The following is a 16,323-nucleotide window of genomic DNA, read 5'->3' on the forward strand; positions in this document are numbered from 1 at the left end:
TTATATTCTGACAGAAGGGGAGGAAACTCTGGTCACATGATTTCACTGCTTTTGTTCAGCAATGGTCCCAGAACTATGCTGAAAGCTTTCATTTGCTTCTTTACCTCCTCTGGTTGATAACGTTTGTCCTAAACCATGTAGCTGCCAATGAAACTGAGTCCAGCGTTTCATTTGTCAATATTTCAGTTTTGTTTTAAATAAACATATAACACTATCAAAATAATAAACTTAAATTTACATTTTTAGGCATCTGGTAATCAGTTTAACAGTGCTAGGAAACATTTATCTGTACAGTATTTTTATAGCATTTCTCAAGGCAAACATAAAAAATGACAAAATGAACTATTTTGTCTGTTTTTTTTTTATTTAAACTCTTAATAATCTGTGAAGGAAGTAATGTTATCTGAATGATAAGCTTTATATGTCCTGCCTGGCTTGAACTGCATCTCTCTTTTAGAGCTACCAACAACAAATATGTTGTATGTAAAATGCCTTCAAAGGACTGGACTTCTAAATCCTGAATTAAAACATTTAATTGCTTTCATTGCTAATGCATCAGGCTCACCTTTTATCCAAACTAACTGAGGAATGCTGAACCTGAGACAGTAACATGTGTATACAGTGGACAACTTGACATTTTATTTTTCTTGGCAGGACACCAGGCATTTCCACTCCTTGATGAAAAAACAAAGAAGTTGTATTTTTCTTTCAACTTTGTGCAGAATAATGAGTTTCTCATTTATCATTATAATTATATTAACATAAATCTTTTGAACTTTTTATTAGTAGAAGAAGCTTGACTGCCTCTTGTCAGTCAATGTTTGTGATTCAAGTCTGGAAAACTGAGGAAAAGATTTAATTTTGTACCACTTTGGTTTTTCTCTCCTTCAAAAATACTGAGATTGGATTTCGGTAGATTTCTTTTCTTACGTTGGAAAAAAATACGTCTCTGCAGTAAACTGAAACTAAATATTTTCATAGCAGCTTTATAGATTTTACCCTCATTGCTTTGCAGAGCCAGAACCACTGATCTGAATCTGCTGTTATGGTTGGTGTAGGCTGTGATGAGATAAAGCATTTTAAAATGCACAGCATTGTATCTAAGGTTTCATTTTTGGGCATTCAAACCATTGTTGAAATGTACTGAATAACAAATGTTATCCTAAGACAGATATTGTAGCCTTGTACTGAGACCTCATGATTCATTGTGATATATTTTATTTGTGGCTAATTTATTACTAGAAGTCCAGTTTTTTTTCTGAATCAGATTATAAATCTATTTATTGAAGTTTTAAGGATGTGATTGAAAACACAGCTCTCTGTAAGGTAAACTTTTCATATGTCATGTTCAGTGGTTTCTTCATATATTTAGGTATTCAACATATTTTTATTACCCTGTTAGCAATTTTGCTGAATTATAAAAATATGTTTATAATGATTGAGAAGACAGGCCAACATGCTGACAAGTTTGATTAATTGGAAGGATGATGTTTCCTGACAATAAAAGACTTTATAAAAGCAATACTAAGGTTTTTTCCAGTGAAAATGTGTGTTTATAACACATCTATCTTTATTTTATTTAAACTTTGGTAACTGCTAAATGTTTCCATTTATTTACTGCATTTGCTTTCACATGACCTGTCACAGCATCTCAGGCTTGTGGAGAAGCTGGTTGTCTAAATGTTGAAGGGCTACTTTGCTCTACAACAAGGATACCTGCATACTGTAGATGGTTTCTTGATTGGCTCTTTTACATCAGGGATCCATCTGACATCTAAGTGGACAGGTTAGAATAGTTTTCTCACTTCTACAGAACTTAGGGTCAAAATAAAAAATGTTTTAATGATACTAAACATTTCTGCTCCATTGTATTGATAGTGTATTGTACATACAGTTTCTGTGGCACCAAAGTTTGACTTGATTCCAAGCTTCTGACTGTCAGAGGTCAGCAGATTTAAAGAAAAGTTCCCCAGAGGCAGAGGAATATATTGTTTGAGTCTTTTAGTTGCCTTGATTCTAATGAATGATCTACAGAGCAGCTATAGACACTTATTTAGATAAACTTTGCAAAAGGAGTTTATGTCTGCTCCTAATCCAGAGTTTTGTCATTGTATTGGTTCATTGTTGTATAGTAAAAAGAAGCAAAGTCTTTTTCAGCTATTATCAGCTTTGAGACGGTTTGTTATCTTTGTAAAGTCAGATGACAGTTGCTTCATAGAGAACCACTGTACTGAAACACCCTGCTCTGGGTGGTGTCAGCTGTTTTCAGATAAAACATTCTGAATGCCCAGCATGGCACGCAAGACATGTCACTTCTCCAAACATCTAAACTAATTTTTTTATGATAATGTGCTAAACAAGGATGAATAATTGTATCATCATTTATGGTCTGTGTTTTGTTTTTCCGCTCAGTTGTCTGCATTTGATTTAAAATAGCTTTGTAGTTCCTGTTATAATCCACACATTAGTGCCTTTAAATTATTTTTGTGATTTGAAGAAAATCTGATCTCAGTCACAAAATATCAAACATGTAATACTTTTTTGTTTATTTTGAGAAACAAAAAAATTCAAGGCACCACATAACGGTTTAATTCCCATGTAGAGTTGATTATTGCAAAATGCTTGATATTTGTTTTATGTCAGAACAACCAATTATCTGCTGTTGATGTTTTCTTTATAATATACAATTTAGCATCCATCCTGATGAGTAGTTGAAAGAAATTTTCTTACAGATATGTCACTTGTTAGGAAAAATGTTGTCTGACAGCAGCACAATGCTATCACTTTAACAGAATCAGTGCTATCTTCACATTCCTCTCATACAAACTCCAACATTGTTGGCCTCAGATGTCTTTAGATGGAGCATTTTAAAATGCACAGCATGACACATACCAACAAAAAAAGTCACTATGCGACCTTGTACGTGCTGCTGGTTGACCTTTGTCTATTAGATTCATTGTGATCTTTATTTGCAGTGATCATAAGATCACTTGCTGTATGTAAGGCATATGTTCAAATAAATATGTTCATAATTACATGTGGAGATTGGTCACTTTCAAATTAAGCCATGAAGTTTGTGTAGATGAGCTTTTTTAGGGCTTGTTTTAGTATGAAACACTTAATGACTGACAAGAAACAATGGATGTCAAGAACCACCTTGTACTAATAGACATGATTATAATGTAGGCCTGGTTTTCTTCCAAAGGCTTTAGGGAATTTGTTGCATTGCACAGCATGTGCTTTTTACACTATCAAGTAATTGTTGATAAAAATTGATGGGATCACTAGCAAAATACACCATGAGGTTAAGCAGATATAAGGAGGTTTGTCTTTTACATAATATTTTACATACCATAATGAAAAACCAGAGAAGCAAATCTGATTTGCAAATATGTTTCTAATCAGGAAATATGTTATCTTCCACAGTAAACAATAGTATCTCTTATGTATGTATTTCACCATGTGAACAGACCTGTTTGAGACACCCTACCTGTTGACAGTTAGGAGTGTCCAGATAAGGTTTTCAGAAATGCATTTCATTTTACAAAATGAAACTTTGCTTTTCAAACTGTTTAAAATTTACTCATCCTATTATTATGCTGTATTATTGTATGAGAAAACTCAGTGAGTATGAAAAAAATACAAAGGGAGCATTCCAATTGGGTAACTGACTAAAAAAATATTCAGACATCGTTATATTTTTATGTTTTTAATGAAATCAATTTATTCATGAATACATCCAAAAACATGATTGGCATGAACGTTTTACATGTAGATTACAATATGAAGTGGGGAGCAATAGGAGTTTAATTGTCAGCACACTGCTGTCTTAATCCTGTGCAGGAGTGTGACATTTGTGGAATTAAATACAGCTGTTGTGTTATACTGCATTGCATATGTATTTAATAGGAAAAAGTGGAGACAGTTGTAGTTTGTCTCACAGTCAGTGTGTTGCTGGTTTGATTCCCACTGCCTACCTCTGTCCATTCAGTTCTAATTGCAACTAAGTTTTTGCTAGGCACACAGTTCCATTTAATAGCATAATGAAGTAGCCATGTTACCTTCAGTGGTAAAAATCCCATGTATATCAAATAAGATTTAATGGAAATTGACTTTATGTGAATGCCTTGAAAATGGGCTGCTGTCTCTTTAAAAACTCCTAGTGTGTCAAAGGCATGGCTGTGTCCCCCAGGCATTTTGCACAGCTGAACAGTTGAGATTGATTTCTCAAACATAGATGAAAGGACCAAGACAACACTCAGAGTATGTTTTTCATGAGAATAACTTTAAAACATATATTGCTCAACACAGTCAATTTTACGTAGTACTGCCCCTTTAACTTGAGAGCAAATTACATCTTGTGTTTAATGTGTTTCTGTCTAGACTGTTTCAAGGTAAAACTTAAAACACAAATGACCAGAACAAAGCTTTTCTCAGAGATTTATAATCACATTTATGTTCATATTTCACAGAACATCAAGTAATCACAAATAGAAGAAAATGTAGTAAAATTGGAACATAATGTCAAACACACAAAAATCTAATAATTTCTTATGATCCCAACACATTTCTAAGAATAATAGTTTATTAGGAAATTGAAGTAAATATAAGTAAAAACAAAATGTATTATTTTGTAACAAAACAGTTGAAAATCAAGAGTAAAATAGTTCATGTACTTATAAGCATTATCATGGTGCTGCTGTTGTGAGGCAATATAATTATATTATGAACATTTACATCATATATAATACAATCATCAAACTCAGCCAGAAGAGTAAAAAACTTTGTGCTTCTCCAGCTGTTTGACGTGTCATCAAAATTAGTTGATGGCAAATCTAAACTCTCCATGCAAAAGCAGTGTAAGATTGACTGACTTGTTTTCACATCGAAGTTTGAAGAATCCACATAGATTTTTTTACCAGCAATATGAAAATATTTTAAGATCCCAGATAAACTGTGGCAACAGTGAAGAGTTGTCGATAAACTGCAAGAGCACTTCACATATGATTAAGTATGGAAAGCACCACTGTCATCTAATCACATTGCTATAGCTGATGGGTAGTTATAAACATGTTACAGTGGTTTATAAGGACGAGTGGGATTTTTTTAGCAATTTGGATTTTCATATCAAAGGCATTTTTATTATTTGATCTTTTATATTGTATTTAGTGAAACCTAAGTAAATAGAAACAGATATTATTCTGTATCAGTTTTTAAGTTACCTTTCTGTTAACATAAATATTTTGTTTGGTGTATAAACAGGGTAAGAATTAAAGGAAATTGGAAAATGATCAATTCTGAAACCTGACCTTGCTGTGCATTGGCTGGTACCTCATGTCAACAGTGGTTTGTTTTTCTGATAGTATTAGTATTTGTTATTTTCTTGTGGTATTGCACTGAGACTTTAACATTAGGAATGTGTAGAACAGTGTTTTATGTGCTGCATGTATTTGCACTGAAGTCTATTTAAATGTATTTAACACAGCTTACATGAGGAACAATTGTTATGACATGAGAAATTGAGCCAGTGTTTTCATCCAAACATTTGCATTAATTCAAAGATGCACTCTTAAAGGACCCCATTTAGCTGATACCAGTTTTGCTACTTGAAGGCCTTTTGAATTTTTTTGGTAGTTGCTTTCATTTTACCCCACATAGACTGAATGATTGTTCTGGTTCCTTCATCCTCTTTGCTTTTCATCTCCTCCAGTTTCTGAATTTTGTTTGCTTCTTCTCTGTCATTCAGCTTTTCAATCAGAAAGTCATATGGGACAAATGTGGACACTGAATTAACTTTCAAAGCAATCTGCCCTAAATTGTCAATATGTTGGAGGGCTTCTTCCAGCAGCTGTGACTTTTCTGCTTTCAGCTTTTTCAAATCTTTCTCAAGATTGACCAAAAAATCCAAACTGTTTTCTCGTTTTGATTTTCTTTTAATCTCATCCAGGCTTCTCTGAACCCTTTTTGTCTTGTTCACATATCTCCACTTCCCTTTCACATGAGCAGATGCAGGACACTTTAAAGTACACACAGTGCACCGGCCATCTTTCATCACCTCACAGTCCTCGGGCTTTCTAGAGGTTGAACATCCAGGATAGTGACAGTTCTCCTCACAGATGGTACAACATACTGCCCCTTTTACTAAAGTCATTAACCAAATGTCTCCTTCAATGGCTTCTTTGCCTTTGTAGGCTTCATCAAATTCTACAGTGACCTTATCATTAATTTTGTTCTTTTCATGTATCTTCAGAGCTTCTTTAATTTGTTCAATTTCTGCCTCTTTCAGCTCAGACAGACAGATTCTTTCCTGCAGGTTTTGGATGCAGGCAGACAGTCTGATCCGTTCATTGAGAACATCCAAAGTCATGTCTAGTTTTCGAGGTGCAGTTTTTTCCAGAAAGGCAGTAAAGCCATTCAGTCCTCTCATTGTTATTTTATCAGCATTTGTATGATGCTCTTCCTCTATTCGCTCTTCATGTTGGCAGTTATTGAAAAGGAAGTAAACAGGTTTTTCCTTCTCATCTTTGGCACATTTAATTTTGGCAGCATTGAGAGCCCCAAGCAAGTCCCTTGGTTTTCTTCCATTGGAGTAAGTGACCAGAGCTACAATGTTTTTCTCGATGTCTTTTCCAAATAGAGACATCACTGAATCAAAGATGTACTTCAGTCGGTCACTAAGACGATTCTCGCTCGACTTCACCACCAGACCCACCGCATGAAGTTCTTGTATGCCATGTTCTGATCGAAACAATTCAAATAATCTTTCACTGACAATGATATCACGTTCAATCCCTCTGGTGTCTCCATATCCAGGCGTATCGATGATGGTCAGAGAGAACGGCAGAGTTTTACCTTCAAAACCAAAGATCTGATACACAATCACATCTGATGTCTGGCTTTCTATCTGACCTCTATTCTCATCTTCTACGATCTGATACCAGATTTTATCCTCAAATGTCACCCCCATGGCGTAGTTGACCAGTGCATTGATCAGAGTAGATTTCCCTGCTCCTGTTTCACCGACAAGCAGGATGGTTTTGTTTGGTTTGTTGCGTTTTCTTGTCCCTACGGTCAGTCTGGTCAAGGTTCCAAAGACTTTTTTCTTTGTTTTGAGCTGGTAGACTGCAGGGCATCCAGAACGAATCAGGTCTCTGCTGGGAAAGATTTCTTGTGGAGAATTGTTGCTGCAGAGAAAACACATTTATTTTAAATATTTAAAAATGAGTTGGTTTTATTAAAAATTTACATCATACAGAAACATTGTCTCAGGTTTTTAGTATGTAGTTTTTTTAAATGTTAAGCAAAAATTAATTTTGTATCCTAATTTTTCTCCTCGGTTCTTATTGACTTGCACAAATCTTTATTTGTGTAAGTCTAGGTTTTAAATATATCTAAACTTCATAAATGAAATAAGTTCTGGTCACATTTAGATCACAGATTTATTCATGAAATTTTAGAGCAGTGATGAAAAGTGCTAACCTTTTTATTTCTAAAGTAATATTAATAGATCTCATAACATCAAGCTCAATCTGGTATGAATAAAAACCATGTTTTTAAAACTCTATGTCCAGGTTTCTTTGTAGTTGCCATGGTGTCTAGACAAGGAAAACCTCTCCCCTTGTTTGGACTAATTATTATTGTTTTAGCCAAGTTATGTCTGACCTCTGAAATTCAGTCATGCTATTGGCCTGGATGTTCAAAGAATTCCTTAAAGACGGCGCCATGGGTAACTACCTCTTACTTTGTTTTTTTTCAGTATTTGTATGGTTGTGTCTCTGAGGAAGCTCCTAATTTCTGGAGCCTTGTTTACATCAAGCATTGCATGTGTTCAGAATAAGCATGATTTTTAAAATTATTTAATATTTACTATTAGTCACACAATTGTTACAGCAGAGTACAACTTAACTGGATCTCAGAATGGTGTTTTTTTGGACTGGTTGATGACATGTGGCTCCACAATGGCTGGGTTGGAGATTAGGTTACACAATCAATTGAATATTATTAGGCATTCATTTTATATGACTGCCTTTGTGGAGCTAACAACTTAATTTCATTTAAAAATCCCAATACACTATTGTTCCACATTTTAAAGAGATTGTTAAAGTGAGTGTTTACATTACAGTTCAAACAGAAAGTGGACATAAATGGTTCATAATCTAAGGCAATAATTAATTTTCAATTACTAATCTACTCAGTCAAGTGATAATCATGAGACTGTATAAAAGACTTGTTAAATGAACTCATAATAAGTGCTAATTGATCATACTTGCAGTTGAGCAAGGCTTTGACCCCTCCATCCATCTGCTGGTCTATCTCCTGCAGTTGCTGTTGCTTCTCTGAGTCTCCTTTTTCTTCCATCTTCTCAATCAGGAAGTCCAAACTTATGTAGGTGGAAAGGGAGCAAACTTTAAGCACAGTCTGATCCAAGCTTACAACTTTTTTGAAGGAGTTTTCTATCAGTTGTGTCTTCTCTGATTTTAGGCTTTTAATCTCCTTTCCCAGAATCTCAAGAAGCTTTAAATTATAGTGTGATGCTTTCTTCTTATACATCTTTTTATATTCCTCTTTGGTTCTCTGCACTTTTTTTGTCTTGGCCACATACCTCCAGTTGGCTTTAACATGTGTTGATACAGGACATTTTCCAGTGCAAACAGTGCAGTGGCTAAAATCCATGACCTCACACTCTTCAGGGCTCAGGGCCATCGTACATCCTGGATAGTGACAGTTCTCCTTACAGACGGTGCAGCAGACAGCTGATTTAAAGAAGGACATCTCACCACCAATCGGTTCTTCTTCTATGCAGACTTCATCTACTTCAATGATGTTTTCACTTTTCTCCTCTTTTTTGAGTTTCTTCAGAGCTTCCTGAAGCTGCTTATTTTCTTGCTGTTTCAGTTCATTTAGCTTGATTTTCTCTTCTAGGTTTTGGATGGAGGCTGCAAGTCTGATTTGTGACTTAAACCCAAACTTCACCTGCAGCTGCTGAGGTGAAGCCTTTTTAAGAAAAAACATGAAGTCACTTAGCCCTTTCTCTGTCACTCTCCATGCCTTTTCCAGATCTAAGCTAGTTTCCTCTGTTCGAGACTCATTCTGACAGTTATTGACTGTAAAGTGAATAGGCTGGCTGTCCATGTCTTTTACGCATGGAGTCCTTGCATCTTTAAGGGCTTTAAGAGCAACCGTAGGTATCGTTCCATCTGAGTGTGTGATCAGAGCCACAGTGTTGTTTTGAAGGCCTTTCCCAAAAAGAGGCATCATTGACTCAAATATGTAACTCAGAGAATCACTTAACTGATTCTCACTGGCCTTCATCACCATTGCCACTGCATGGATCTCACGAACTCCATCTTCTGATCGAAATAAGTCAAACAGTCTTTGACTTACAGTCACATCACAGTCCATCCCTCTCTGGCTTCCACATCCAGGAGTGTCAATGATGGTCAGGGAGTAGGGCAGAGGTTTATCTTCAAAATCAAAGATGTCATACACAATCACATCTGATGTCTGGCCATTCTCCTCTTCCTCCACAACCTGAAACCAGACTTCATCCTCAAACCTCACTCCCATGGTGTAATTAACCAGAGCATTGATCAGGGCAGATTTTCCTGTCCCTGCTTCTCCAACAACTAAGATGGTTTTATTTATCTTCTTCACATTTTTTTCACCTATAGTCACTCTGGTCAGCGTCCCAAATGTCTGTTTCTTAGTTTTCAGTCGGCGGACTGTAGGGCATCCTACACTGATCAAACCACTGTGGAAAGGAAACAGTTTAAATAAAAAAAATAATTATTTTATCATTACATGTTTCACTCATTTCTGTAGTCAGTTTTCCTTTTGACAAGCCATTTATTTTCCCCTGAGAGCAATTTCATAAATGAGAAATCTTATTCTGTCTCATTTTCAGGTTAGGTTTCAATCTTATAATTTTCTCAATAACTATCAAAAAATCCTGTGTCCAGCAGGAGCTTGTTCCCTGATTGTATCTGTCCTGACTTGGAACTCACTCTGTTCTTAATGACATGTAAAGTAGTTTTCCTCAGAGAAACAAACTTTATATCCCATGAAACACATCAGATAATGACAAACACAATGGAAAGTTAAATATAAGTTAAGGGCACAGTTAATTATTACAAAACAGCTGAGAAAATCAAGAGAAATAAGATTTAATTCTATGAAACCTATCAGAATGTTTTTGGACAAGTCAGCTGCTATGGGGTGTTTTCAAAGTTACACAGTCAAAAATTTATAACAATTAGGGTTATTTAGCCAGTCATACTTTCACCATGTTATTTATTAATTTATAAATCTTACAGTTTCAGAGTAAATATTTATTTACCAAGCTAAATATTTACTTTGCAAGTTAAAAATTAAAGTATAAAATCTGCAGCAATCATAAACATTACATGTTTTTTTCTGCATCACATAGGGGAAGATTTTTGTTTTACTTACATGTCCATGGTGTTGTCTTTTACTAATTTCAGTGATGATCTGTCAGAAGATGAGGATATAGTATCTGGATAACAATTCTGGAAAACACATTTACACAGCTTCTTTAATTATCTAAAACCAAAGAGTAGAAATACTGATCCAAAAATAAATCACACTTTTCTTTTAACCATGCCCATAGCATTGCAGTTAATATCAAGGAGTTCCTGAACCAGAAGAGCAATCAGTGAGAGACGGATATGGAAAGGACGACTGATAGAAAAATTGGATTGGAAAATAAAAATGAATAAGGTGGAGCAGAAGCCCACCAGCAAAATGTGGAGGATGAGTAACATTACTTGCTATGGATGAAAGAACAATAAGACCATGGATTATGATGCAATGAATTCAAGACATGGAGCTATGGTCTCATACTTTATGTATTTGTTTTTTATATTTGTTTCATTAGTTGTTTTTCCTTACAAATTGCTGAAAATCCATGAGAAGTTGTCTATTTATCTTTATGTCTTTGACTCGCAATGTTTGATGGAGTAACCAAGCTCCTGTACTTCTTCAACCTGTTCTTCATTAATTTCCTGTTTCACTGTCTGCTCTGGTTACCTGTTCACCATGATTATATTAGAATCCATTCCTTTAATTCTGACCTGCTGACCCTGGTTCAGCAACTTCTAAATAAATAAACCCACATCCTCCACATCCTCTGGTCCTCAAACCTAAATCTACCTGTACTCCAGGACCCCCCTATTAAACTGCAGGGACCAGTTTAATGGGGTCCCTGCAGTTTGTTGGACCTCAACTCTGGACTTTGCCTGCTGAAAAGCAGCATGATACTTTCTTATTCAATCTGCACATCTTTCACGTTAATGTATTTATATTTAATTATTTGTATCATTTATTTGTTTTATTTTAATTAGATTTTATCTTCAGGCTGTCTTTGCAAAATACTGACTTGTATGTAAAAGGTGCTATTACAAAACATTACTATTTAAAAGTTTTTCTAAAACTGTTACTGAACTGCTCCCTTCATTCTCAGACAATATGGAGGGGTTCACTTGCAGTGCTGCACATTTACAAGTTTCTAGGAGTCCTTTAGCATGACAAGTTTGACTGGATACCGCATACTTTCCTGTGAAAGCTAAGATCCTGCTATGTGTAAAAAGCTGCATGTTTCACATGTTTCTGGTTCACTACCTGATGTCAAAAAGTAATCACCTTCAAAACTTCTTTTTCCACCATTAGTCTACTACACCTGTTTTAGATCATAATTATCCTTGATTCAGTCACAAAAGTTACAAAAAAAGTGATCAAACATGGATAAATATTGATTAGACAGAATGTGAGGTCTGGAGAAGATCCAGGAACTCTTCAAAGCTGAAAGAAACAAGAAACATCAGTATCAGGAAGGAATCTAGATCTGGAGGTTCTCAGTATATAAATCTGTGGATGATTGTGATCCAGAGCTACAAATAAAAAACAACACTGGAATAAAAAATAAAAATATTTAGATTATTTTATGAACTCATCCTCAACAAATGAACAAATGCTTTATCTGTGCTGCAAAGTGAAGAAGTGTCTTCTTTATGTAAAATACTTTCTACTGGAAGGTTTTCTACATTTATCAAGTTTTTATTCTGAAGAAAAAATTTACAAGCTTTGGCTTAATAATTTGGATCAAAATTATCTCTTGACTTCAGAAGATTTAATATATTGAACACAATCAACATGTCAGGTTACTATTTCTGATGCATTTTACATGTATTTTCATACCTGGTATGAAAATACATAAATATGGATGAATTTTCAGCATAAGTCATTTATTGTTGAGCAAACTGTCAGAAATATAATTTACTAAAAAAACAATACTTCAGATACTTGTGTACAGTTTGATAATTAAATCTGTGACCTGATTGGTAGAAATATACATTAAAAGAATACAAAGCCAGAGACCAGAGTTCACAAAGGGCCCAAGTATGAGTAGCAGCTGTTCAGGTGAACATAGATGACAAACAGAAAGCAGCAGATATGAAACATGAGATGAAGCACATGCATTTTACTAGGTTTAATATACCTTAGGAGAGCTCAAAGCCTAAATAAAAATGTTAAATATAATGAAAAATATAAACATGATGAAAAAACCACCCAGTTTCTTTTTTGTCACAGAAAAAATGTTTAAATAATGGAAATATTTAATTGTTCATCATATAATTTGTTTAATTGAATCTGTCAGAAAAGTAGTGGTCACAGATGATTACTATTGTTCCAGTAATGATCTCACCTGTGATGGCTCAGGAATCTGTTCTGATGGCCGTCTGTGAGGGAATGAGATGTGTTCAGACTTTTTAAGCTCTGTGGGAGGAGACAGACAGGTCACATATTTTTAAAGATACAGTCTTGATAAAAAGAAAGCACACCTTTTTGATCAGGTCTTTAAATGTTATAAAATTGTTTCTGTCAAACTTTAAGAATACAAACCACAAGATTTTGTCATGTGTTTTAGTAAATCAAGAAGTCAAAATGGAAGCATAACCCCCTAACCACTCGATTTATGCAAAATGTGTAAAATGTATGAATTTAAAGCAGATGAGCTTTCTTCTGAGCTTTTCATGATTTTGTAAATAATGACAATTTAATGCAAAATTGGCATTTTTAATGGACTTTCAATCAACTTTTAGAGCAACTTTGCATTAAAAGTGTCATTTACTGAATGACAATGACAACTGTCATGAACATTCATAAATACTTTATGTTCATGACAGGTGTTATGTCATGTTTATGACAGTGTCATGTCAGTCTTATGCACACCCTTCAAATAAAGTGTTACCCAGTTTTCTTGTTTTCATTGATGGTTCATCAAGTTGTTGGTGTCAGAACATCAGAAATTATATTAAATATGTTCCTCATGCCGTTTATGGTTATCCTGGTGCATACGTGTCAGCACCGCTTCCCATCTTCTGGAAGGCCTTGAGTTTAAATCCCTGCAGGCTGGACGGGTTGAACTATTTATGAAATCATAGGAAGTGAAACTGAAAATCAAGTAAAATATTTTTACAGGACTCTCAGCTCACCATGTTAACTACACTGCTCAAAAAAATAAAGGGACACTCAAATAACACATCCTAGATCTGAATGAATGAAATATTCTCATTGAATAGAACAAAGTATTATATATATATATATATATATATATATATATATATATATATATATATATATATATATATATATACGGGTTCGAATCCAGGCTGGAGCAAACAGTTACAACAGTGAAACTGAGCTGTACAGTGTGGGTCCTTAGGCAAGACCCTTGGAGCTATATAGCCTACCTCATACCATGAGAGACATTGATAAGCATGACATGCCGGCTCAGACGTCGCCCGGCCAAACAAGGTCTGCGTCAGGTGCTGGGGAACCAGAGCACCTTGATGAAAAATGTGCATGAAAAACACCAACCTGTGCACTGTCCGCTTGGATTGATTACAAGAAAGCCTATGACTCAATGCCAGACACTTGGATCATTGAATGCTTAGAGATGTGCAACATCAATAGGACTCTAAGAGCCTTCATTGCAAACTCGATGGGGCTGTGGAAAACCATCCTTGAAGCTAACTGCAAACCACTTGCACAAGTGTCCATCAAATGTGGCATATACCAAGGAGATGCTCTGTCCCCATTGAGATAAAGGCCACGGACGTTAAGACTCGGAAGCTACTAACCATGCATGGAGGGTTCCACCCCAAATCCAGCACCCTGAGACTGTACACAAGCCGTAAGGAAGGAGGCAGAGGACTAGTGAGCGCGAGAGCCACTGTCCAGGATGACAGTGGCTCTCATTTATGACAGATCCATAAATACATCAAGGACAAAGCCTCAACGGACGATGTGCTCAGCGAATGTCTCAGGCAATGGGGAACAGAGGACGAGGTGCTGGAGGAACCATCATGGGAAGACAAGCCCCTACATGGGATGTACCACTGATAAATAACTGAAGTGGCTGATATCAGGAAATCCTACCAATGGCTGGAGAAAGCTGGACTCAAGGACAGCACAGAGGCCCTCATCCTGGCTGCCCAGGAACAGGCCCTAAACACCAGAGCAATAGAGGCTCAGATCTACCACACCAGACAAGACCCAAGGTGTAGGATGTGCAAGGAGGCCCCTGAGACAGTCCAGCACATAACAGCAGGGTGCAAGATGCTGGCAGGGAAAGCGTACATGGAACGACATAACCAAGTGGCGGGCATAGTGTACAGAAACATCTGTGCCGAATATGGACTGGAAGCCCCGAGGTCAAAGTGGGGAACACCCCCAAAGGTGGTGGAGAATGACCGAGCTAAGATCCTGTGGGACTTCCAGATCCAGACAGACAAGATGGTAATGGAGAACCAACCGGACATCGTGGTGGTGGATATAGAACAGAGGAAAGCCGTTGTGGTGGATGTAGCAATACCAAGTGACCACAACATCAGGAACAACATCAGACATCTCAGTCCAGAAATGTGCAGTTCTAGGCACAGCCAAAATACTGCGCAGAACCCTCAAGCTCCCAGGCCTCTGGTAGAGGACCCGAGCTCAGAGGATGAAAGAGACCACCCGCGGAGGGTGAGGTTATATATAGGTTATATAAATAAACTCTTTGTTGCTTAAGTCGTGATCAGCAAAACTTGGCCTTTTGACATCAAAATTTACAGAAACAAACTGTCACTAAAGACAGATTTCTACAAAATCAGAAAGATCACTGATATTCAGACTGATTAATAAAGAAGCTAATACCAATCCTTGCAATCTTTACATTACTGGATCATACTTGTAATTTAATATATTGCCACCACTTTGATAAATATGAAGTAACCCAAGCAATTTCACAAAGGTAAAAGTTTAAATCAAATGATTGAGAAACATTCTACTGGCATTTCATCAAATCATCCCACACATATGTGACCTTTCAAAATTCAGTTAGTCTGGTATTGCCAAACTAAAGGATAGTACTGAAAATATTTTAAAAGGTTAGCATATTTGTGATGGCATACTAGCCTTGTTGGGTTTGTTCTATTTTCAAGCTTATCTGCTACAGAAGAGCTTAGCTGATGTTTTGTGGTCTGTCATGTCCTTGAACGCTTTAGTGTAGAAATCCACTGTGCATTCATGGTGAGAAAAACAGACTTGGTCTCAGTTTTATCCAGGTGTCTCTACACACCATTTGTTCTCACTACATCAATCTCAAGTTCAATCACAGGTCAGCTGATACAGGACTTCCTCACTTATTGGGTCAGGGACTTGACATTGGTAGGTTGAGTTTAGCCCCCCTTGTCACCTAATCCCTTTTTCTAATGAACCATTTTTTATTTTCTGCCAGAACCTACCAGATATTTATCCATAATGTCTTGGTAGTCAGTAGTATATATTCTGTTCAGTTTAACAAGTTTCTTAAATCCTTTGGAAGTAAAACAAACCCACAGCATCACCATATATATCACTGTAGATGCGGTGGTTCTTCACATCCTTTATTTTTTTTTTTGCCGTTCATTGGAAGAGATCACCTCCATTCCAGTATTAAGGCCATCTTACTATGTAAGATTCACTGCTATATTTATTTATAACAATCTGCCAGAGATAATAACTTGTCTTTAAGGTAGTCTGTCTATGATCAAATAGTTTGCTAAACTACTACAAAGACTCAAAGTAGAGCCACATAGTTTGTGCTGAAGTGTTTAATTTTCCAATTCAAGACAAACTAACATGAAAGTTAATAAAAAGAGAAAAACCATGGATTGTGTGTAAAATAAAAGGGTTATTGCACTGTGGACACCCGTGACTGAAGTTCTTTTAGGAGGACAAAAATAAATTAAAGCTGAGGTTAACTATTGCCATCTTTAGATT

General features: G+C 36.0%; 1 protein-coding gene across 1 annotated transcript; it reads right to left on the minus strand.

Annotated features, from left to right (window-relative positions):
• Positions 1-4,424: 4,424 nt before the first annotated feature.
• On the minus strand, positions 4,425-11,628 carry LOC106905349 (uncharacterized). The gene is made up of 4 exons (XM_088011251.1): positions 10,755-11,628; positions 10,450-10,526; positions 8,267-9,751; positions 4,425-7,184 (listed from the first exon to the last, which is right to left on the minus strand). Exons 1-4 carry the CDS (start codon positions 10,779-10,781, stop codon positions 5,603-5,605), a joined length of 3,171 nt encoding a protein of 1,056 aa, XP_087867377.1. The 5' UTR covers positions 10,782-11,628; the 3' UTR covers positions 4,425-5,602.
• Between the last annotated feature and the right edge of the window lie 4,695 nt (positions 11,629-16,323).

Source organism: Poecilia mexicana, unplaced genomic scaffold (assembly GCF_051168715.1).
Source record: "Poecilia mexicana isolate PSO_F unplaced genomic scaffold, ASM5116871v1 scaffold_12, whole genome shotgun sequence".
Taxonomy (NCBI): domain Eukaryota; kingdom Metazoa; phylum Chordata; class Actinopteri; order Cyprinodontiformes; family Poeciliidae; genus Poecilia; species Poecilia mexicana.

Bases quoted from the DNA above. Each gene is read 5' to 3' on its own strand.
- LOC106905349 (XM_088011251.1), bottom strand. From the start codon at position 10,781: ATGTTACTCATCCTCCACATTTTGCTG. The intron at 10,527-10,754 runs GTGGGCTTCTGC...TGTGTTTTCCAG, and splicing joins TCATCCTCCACATTTTGCTG to AATTGTTATCCAGATACTAT. The intron at 7,185-8,266 runs GTATGATCAATT...TTTTCTCTGCAG, and splicing joins AAAGCCTTGCTCAACTGCAA to CAACAATTCTCCACAAGAAA.